We start from the raw sequence: 7,692 nt of genomic DNA, 5'->3' as shown, positions 1-7,692 counted from the left end.
GAGACCTTAAAAATGTACTTTTACCTAAAAATTGCATTCGAATTCTGCTATACATCTCAGATTTAATATTAAAATTTTTTTCAACTAACCTTCCACTATAATGTCTTGAGGTAGAACTTCACCTGGAGGAAACAAGGTGAGAGAGGGTTAGTGCCTCCTGGATTAGTGGTGTAGCATATAGCCCTAGAACTAAGGAGTGCCGAAGTTTTATCTGGATTCTCAGATTCTGGAAGATGAATCCGGATTCTTCCTAGCTTGTGTGCCCTTGGACAATTTATGCAACCTTTCTGAGCCTCAGTTTCCTCTTCTCTACAATGGGTACAATCATAGTATTTATCTTATAGGTTTAGAATTAAATGAAAATATGTCCATAAAACGCTTAGCGTGTTGCTTGTCACAAAGGGCGCAATTTATACTGTCCAAGCTCTCAAAGCTCGTCAGCAACAGAACCAGGCTAAAGACCAGGTGTCCTAATTCCTTGCCTAGTGTTTTTTCCCTCTTGTCACATGGAATGCCTCTTGGAACCAGGGGCGGGTCCAAGCCTATGGGACTGCTGTAATTCTTGCGGAGAGGGGCGCGGGGGCAGGTGCCGAACGCCGGCCGCCAGAACTGCGCCTGCGCGTGCACCCTCTCTCCCTCTCTCTCTCTCTCTCTCTCTCTCTCTCTCTCTCTCTCTCTCTCTCTCCCCCACCCCCACCCCTCCCCGCGACTTTGACGTAACACGCCTGCGCACTGGGCCTTGCGCGACCTCTAGGACTTACCCAGCAGGCAACGGTTCTGTCTCGGGTTAAAATGGCGAGTAGGCCTGCCGGTAAGTGAGCGGTGTCCTGCTTAGCGGGCATCGCCGTGCTCAACCTTTTATTCTCGCAGCAACTTGCTCTTCTTCCTCTGCTCTCTCTAAATGGCCAGGTTTGCGGCAAAAGGGAAGGCGGCGGCTCCAGGCCGCCTGAAGGAGGCCTTGGCCTCACCCCCTTGCTGTCTCCAGGCCTGGCTCGTTTGGGGATGGGATCCGCTGTTGGTGAAGGTGCCCGCGGTGACTCCCACAGCCCTGGCGTTCCGGCCTGCTAGAGCTCGGCAGCTCTTCCCCTCGGCCTTAGAAGAGTTCAGGGGTACCAGGAGATAATTAGTGGCTGACTTTCAACCCAGGTGAACTGAGTGCTTACTGTGAGCCAAGCGCTCTCATGTGCGTTATTAGCTCGATAAACTCTCCTGCCAGCGCGAGGAAGATGGTGCTAGTTTCCCTTTTCGGCTGGTAAGATAACTGAGGCGAAGTGACCGGAGGAAATAGGATTGGAAATCTCAATCTCGTTCCACCTCTCGCGCTTCTCAAACTGGGAATTAGAGGTAGCTGAGCAAGGGTTACAGCGAAGCTTCAGTTTAACCTTGGCTTATCTGGAACGTCAACTTGATCTGTGGATTTGGAGAAATTTGTATTTATTCCAGGCACTGGAACAAATGTATTTATTATGGAATAGGATGCAGAAATTACTGGAATACTTAAAACAGAACGTGAAAAAAGTACAGTTTTCCCTGTGTGTGGGTTGTTTTTTTTTTTTTTTTTTTTGCCAATCCCTGCCCTCTGGCGGTATAAATTGCAATAGCTTTAAAAAATGTTGCTACCTTTCTCCCTGCCCCAGCAATTGTGAAGCTATTAGGAAACATCAGATTGCCAGAAAAATTCGTTAACCTAAATGACATTGAGCTTTTGGGGAGTGGGGGAGAAATTTAAGAATTCATTATTTCATTAACTTGGAAAATACTGTAGGCGTTCTGCTTCTGCCCTGTGTTTGGAAACTAGATAGACCTGGCCTCAGCCCTATTACTAGCTGCCTCTGATCTTGGATGGGATAATTTATGTAAGCCTTATTCCTCTTCTGCAAGTATAGGCGTTTTGTAAATAATTCTAGCTAATGGTGGTAAAGCAAATAGAATAGTGCCTGGCACACAGTAAGTGTTCAATGAATAGTAATCATTATTACCATCACTGGTAAATATGTTTACAAATAATTTGTCTCCTATAAGTATGTTTGTATATTGTTGACTCTTTGGTAGTTGTTTTTCCAGAAGTAACGTTATACATGGTGCTTAATTTCCAAGGAGATTTACCAAAGCTGTGATGTACTAAGGAGGGGTTGAAGTAAAAGGAGAGTTTGTTTTCCTTCTTTGGTAAGGGGCTAGCCCTAAGACAAACCTTTAAAAGAAAATTTAAACTTGCCATACCTCCCCTTCTGTACCACATGTCTCCTGTAAACATCAGGCACTATCATGTTGCCCTTAGGTCCTACTGGGTAACCCATCCTGCTCAGTCCTGTTCCCTAGAGAGTTTTAACATTACCTGTTTTTCCTCATCCATTTTCAAATATCCATTCCCTCAGTGGAAAGTTAGCTGCTTGGGAGTAGGAAAATGTGCTTCTTTTACTAGTCCATATTAATATTAAATGACTGACTAATGGTATCAAAACCCTCCCAGAAATACATATATTTTTAAAGAGAGTAGCTAAGTGAAATAAAGGTAATGTAGAATAAAAATTTTGGAGGATGGGGGTCATTTAGATTTGCCAGCGTATGCTGAAATCTCATCTTTTCATACAACTCCAACTCCCTTGAAAAGTTTACAGTTATTTCCTGTAACCTATTTCTGAAACTACAAATGATGGAGAAGTTCCCAGTTTCTTTTTCATCCCCCACCCCTCAATTCTGATGGTAACAGGGGGACAAAAAGGAATGGGATGCTTGACTTTGAGAAGCTGGAGTGGCCCTCCGAATTCATGGGTTCCACATTCGAGGATCCAGCCGACCTCCTGATGGAAAATATTTGGGAAAAAAGTTCCACAAAGTTTAAAAAAGCAAAACTTGAATTTGTTGCTCTCAGGCAACTATTTACATAGCATTTACTTCGGATTTACAACTATTGACATAGCATTTACATTGTATTAAGTATTATAAGTAATCCAGAGATGATTTAAAGTATACAGGAAGATGTGCTTAGGTTATATGCAAACACTACACCATTTTATGTAGGGGACTTGAGCCTCTCGGATTTTGATGCCTGAGGGGGGTCCTGGAATCAATCCCCTGAGGATATCGAGAGACTGTAATTGTACCTACAGATCTTTAGTACATTAAGTGTTTGAGTTTATCCTTTTTTCCCCGTGACTTACTTGCCCAATTTTTTTACCTGCAATACTTTTGCTCATAGATAAAATAAGCTATTTTTATCTACACTATAGAGGGTATATGCTTTTAAAAGAAGTTCCTTCCTGTGTTTGCATTTTTTTAACTGGTTGCTTATGTACTATATAAGTGAATTGTTAGCAGTTGACAGTGTGACAATATCAGTTGCAGCATCAAGCAAGTGGCTGGAGGGTATTCGAAAATGGTATTACAATGCTGCCGGGTTCAATAAACTGGGTGAGTATTTGTGCTTTCTTCTGTTTTGTTTTTTTCTTTTTCTGAGAGTAGTGCTTTTGCAAGAGTTATCATGGATCCCAAAAATACGTTAACTAATTGCACCTGTGTACATTAGAAATCTTAAAATTAGGTCACATTTTATTGTTAAATCCATTTCGTTTTTATTATTATGAGAAGAGAGGGATGGAATTGTCTCAAATGTATGAGCTGGAAATGTTTTATGTTCTTGAAATATGGTAGCAGAACATTTTCCTTATTATATGTTCCCTCTCTCAACTCCTCCGCTTAGCGTTTTAAAATTTAAGTTGTATGGGGCTTCCCTGGTGGCGCAGTGGTTGAGACTCTGCCTGCCAATGCAGGGGACACGGGTTCGAGCCCTGGTCTGGGAAGATCCCACATGCCGCAGAGCAACTGGGCCCATGAGCCACAATTACTGAGCCTGCGCATCTGGAGCCTGTTCTCCGCAACAAGAGAGGCCGCGATAGTGAGAGACCCGCGCACCGCGATGAAGAGTGGCCCCCCACTTGCCACAACTAGAGAAAGCCCTCGCCCAGAAACGAAGACCCAACACAGCCATACATAAATAAATAAATAAAATTAAAAAAAAAAAAAATTGAAGTTGTATGAACTTTGAAAGTAGAGATTTTTCAAATGTTAAAATTGTCTGACATCTTTACAGTTATTTGATGCCTGAACTACTTTTTAGAACTTTATACTTTGCCATGAACTTCATCTTTTGTAATTGAAGCATGAGGGAAGCATCATTAAATGTTACTGGTTCCTTAGTACACTTTTAATACCTTGATCTCAGAATTAAAGTATAAGAAAGTAGAGATATAGTCTATTGATATGTGTTTAAAAACAAAGTAGACATTTTAAATGATTTTAAAATTGCTATAGATAAAATGTGAATTTTGTGGCAGTGGATTTTAAAAGACTCATATTGTTTCCACAGTACCATTTAAGAAATAATCCATTAAATAACTCATTATTGTGCGTGAAATGCATTGAGTTTCCATGATACCTAACTCTTCATATTACCACCCAAGTTAAGTAAATGACTTAGGTTATAAGTCATAATTTTACTCATTTTTTAGAAATTCCTTATTTTTGAGATGCATATTCAATCTTACTCTCTTGTTTTTTATCATAGGCTTAATGCGAGATGATACAATATATGAGAATGAAGATGTAAAAGAAGCCATAAGAAGGCTTCCTGAGAACCTTTATAACGACAGGGTGTTTCGCATTAAGAGAGCACTGGACCTGACCATGAGGCAGCAGATCTTGCCTAAAGAGCAGTGGACAAAATATGAGGAGGTAGAACAGCTCTTTCATATCTGATAATGTTGGCCATGAAGGATTGAGTATTAGAAACAGAGAACACATTCGTTTGTATAGTGCTTTAGAGTTCTTAAAGTTGTGTCAAATCAAAATCCTTATGACAATCTGGTGAGGTTAGTAGAGGAAGTGTTAGCTCCATTTTAGAGGTAAACACATTGAGACTTAGAGATGAAGTGACTTCCAGAATCATTAAGCAGGCCGCTGATACAGAGATCCAGGACTAGAATCCAGGTCTTCTGCCTCCCAGGCCATTGTTCTCCCTCTACACTCTGCTTTCTGCTCGGATGAAAAAATGGTGGTGTTCATTTGATCGGCCCATTGAGTGGCCTTCTAGCTCCTGGGAAGGACGCTGTGAAGCAAACCCTCACCCCTTGAACTGCATTGAAACTGGGCCAAAGCTTGTAGACTCTCATTCCTTTTTCTTTTCTGACAGACTTCCCTCTAATAACCTATCAGAGTAGCTTATTACAATATCTTTATGGGTTTTTACATTTTAGAAAAGCAGACAGTTTTTAGTCTGCTTGAGAATATATTTTCTTAAGTTGGAAATTAATTTTGATAGATTTCTTTTGTTGTTTAAGACCTATTGAGTATTGGGGGTATATCAGTATGTAATGGTAGCATATAATATTTTTCTTTTACTCATTCTTTAGGATAAATTCTACCTTGAACCATATCTGAAAGAGGTTATTCGGGAAAGAAAAGAGAGAGAAGAATGGGCAAAGAAATAATCATGTAGTCTAAATCTGGATGCAGCTATCCTAAAGTATTTTTATGAAGTTGGTTAAACCTGAAATGTACAATGTAGAACTATCTGGGCTGTAAATGTATTACTTTAAATAAATCTCTATTATAATTATTGTTGGAGTTTTGGAATTCTAAACCTTATTCTGAATAACTACTGAATTTACTTATCTGTTACAGTTTTTTCCAAACCTGTAAGATATTTTTCAGTTAGTGGTTAACTGCCTCCTGGAGCCCAGAGAAGCCACTTGAATCAGTTTAAGTAGAATGGTCACATCTGGTTTGTTAGCAAGATACTTAGAAGCCCCAACAGGGCCTCCCTTGCAAGGATGGCATAGAGCAAGAAACAAGCACCAGTGAGTTTATTTTACCTGAAGCAAACAGCACAAGCAGACTGGCTCTCAGACTTCAAAAGTTACTGAATGAAAGGAGAGAGGATTCACCCCTTAGTTTGCCATGATTGGGAAACAGCCTTTTTTCAACCACTGTTGTCCAAATATAATTGCTTTTGCATCCTATCTTTTAAAAAAAAATTATGTATACAACCCCAATATGAGTCTGTATAAGTTATATATATGTGCTTCTGTGTTCATATGTGTATTAGAAAATAAAAGACATTAGAAAAATAGTCAAAAATATAAAGACAGATCATACTTTCTTCCCAGATCCCAGTGACTTTCCACTTTGGAAATGATTATTAAAGTCTATAATAAGTGTTGGATAGTAATAATATTTAAAAGTTTTCAGGCGATAGTCTAATTTTTTAATATAAGTTAGAACCATTCAATAACGTCATCATTCCCACCCCTAAATTCTAAAAAGCTGTTTTTGGTGGAAGCGAGAACATGGAACCACAGCGAGGGGGGAAGGAGCTGTGTGGAACCTGCAGTCTACACAGTGTCCCACAAGCCACTGCTGTGTGTGGTGGGAACGTCTGATTGGGGTCTTACCTTGAAGAACAAAGCAACAGAATGTGAAAAACAAGTTTTGTGTTATAGAGAGATACTGCAGGTTCAATTCTAGACCACCACAATAAAGCAGATACCAAAATAAAGTCACTTGAAGTTTTTGGTTTCCCAGTGCATATAAAAGTTACATTTATAACTGTGCAATTAAATGTACAGTAGCATTGTGTCTAAAAAACCAATGTATACCTTCAGCAAGTTGTAGTAATAACATCAAAAATCACTGATCACCATAACAAACACAATAATAATAATAAAGTTTGAAATATTTCGAGAACTGCCAAAATGTGACAGAGACATGAAGTTCCAAATGCTGTTGGGAAAATGGCGCCAATAGACTTGCTGGACACAGGGTTGCCGCAAACCTTCAATTTGTAAAAAACACGATATCTGTGAAGCCCAATAAAAGGAGGTGTGCCTGTAGTTAAAATTCCTAAAACAGAATCAAAAGCGGGTGTGTACATTTGGCATGTATTTTTTCCATGGAGTGTGATAAGATTTTGGCAAACATACGTTTGACTTTTGCAACGTGTACATAGTGTCTTTAAAAGTTTGCTAAAATATTAGGAAGCCTCATTAAATTCCCTAAGAGCCTATCTTCTCTTTGATACTCGAAACATCTATCCTGAAGTCATTCTTGTCAGTTTTTCGGGGTCTGTCCAAGTTGCCTAGATCCTCATTTGATAAAAGTTTTGATCATGATAAGAGCAGTTCTTTAACATGTTTAGTATTTTTGTAAGATTTGTGATTTTACTTTGTAATCTGAATTACACTTTTGGAGCAGTATTGCAAATTATAGAGAAACAAGAAGATGTGGGTAGATGCTGATATTAAGGGACTGTTCGCTTAAGGGTCTGTTGATTGACTTCTGTCATGATGCTTCCCTATTAGACCTAAGTAGGTAACTAAGATAAATTCTCAGACAACCAAGGACCTCCCAGTGTTTCAGTGCTCCAATTTCTTTCTTTTCTCAGATCTTTTCAAATAAATTTGAATCCCATACATTGCTGGTGGCTCATCATCCTGTAGACAGGGTAGTAGAATTAGTCAGAGCCAATTCTGGGTTACGCGGCCCAGATCTGAATCCATTCACTTACCAGGTAATTTTAGGAATATGGTTTAACCTCTCTGTGGCTCAGTTTCCTCAGCCCTAAGATGGGGCTAACGATAACCTACTTTAAGGGTTGTTGTGAAAATTAACTGACTTCATTGTATGTCAAGCTCTTAG

The 7,692-nt window shown here is 39.6% G+C and overlaps 1 protein-coding gene across 1 annotated transcript; it reads left to right on the top strand.

Annotated features, from left to right (window-relative positions):
- Positions 1-719: 719 nt before the first annotated feature.
- LOC133077245 (cytochrome b-c1 complex subunit 7) lies at positions 720-5,615 on the top strand. The gene is made up of 4 exons (XM_061171960.1): positions 720-811; positions 3,340-3,411; positions 4,565-4,731; positions 5,409-5,615. The coding sequence occupies exons 1-4, from the start codon at positions 793-795 to the stop codon at positions 5,484-5,486; spliced, it is 336 nt and encodes a 111-aa protein (XP_061027943.1). The 5' UTR covers positions 720-792; the 3' UTR covers positions 5,487-5,615.
- The last annotated feature ends 2,077 nt before the right edge of the window (positions 5,616-7,692 follow it).

Source organism: Eubalaena glacialis, chromosome 17, assembly GCF_028564815.1.
Source record: "Eubalaena glacialis isolate mEubGla1 chromosome 17, mEubGla1.1.hap2.+ XY, whole genome shotgun sequence".
Taxonomy (NCBI): domain Eukaryota; kingdom Metazoa; phylum Chordata; class Mammalia; order Artiodactyla; family Balaenidae; genus Eubalaena; species Eubalaena glacialis.
The sequence above is the reverse complement of the archived record's forward strand: the minus strand, read 5'-3'. Positions and strand labels throughout refer to the sequence as shown.

Bases quoted from the DNA above. Each gene is read 5' to 3' on its own strand.
- LOC133077245 (XM_061171960.1), top strand. The intron at 3,412-4,564 runs GTGAGTATTTGT...TTTTTATCATAG, and splicing joins TGCCGGGTTCAATAAACTGG to GCTTAATGCGAGATGATACA. The intron at 4,732-5,408 runs GTAGAACAGCTC...CTCATTCTTTAG, and splicing joins AGTGGACAAAATATGAGGAG to GATAAATTCTACCTTGAACC.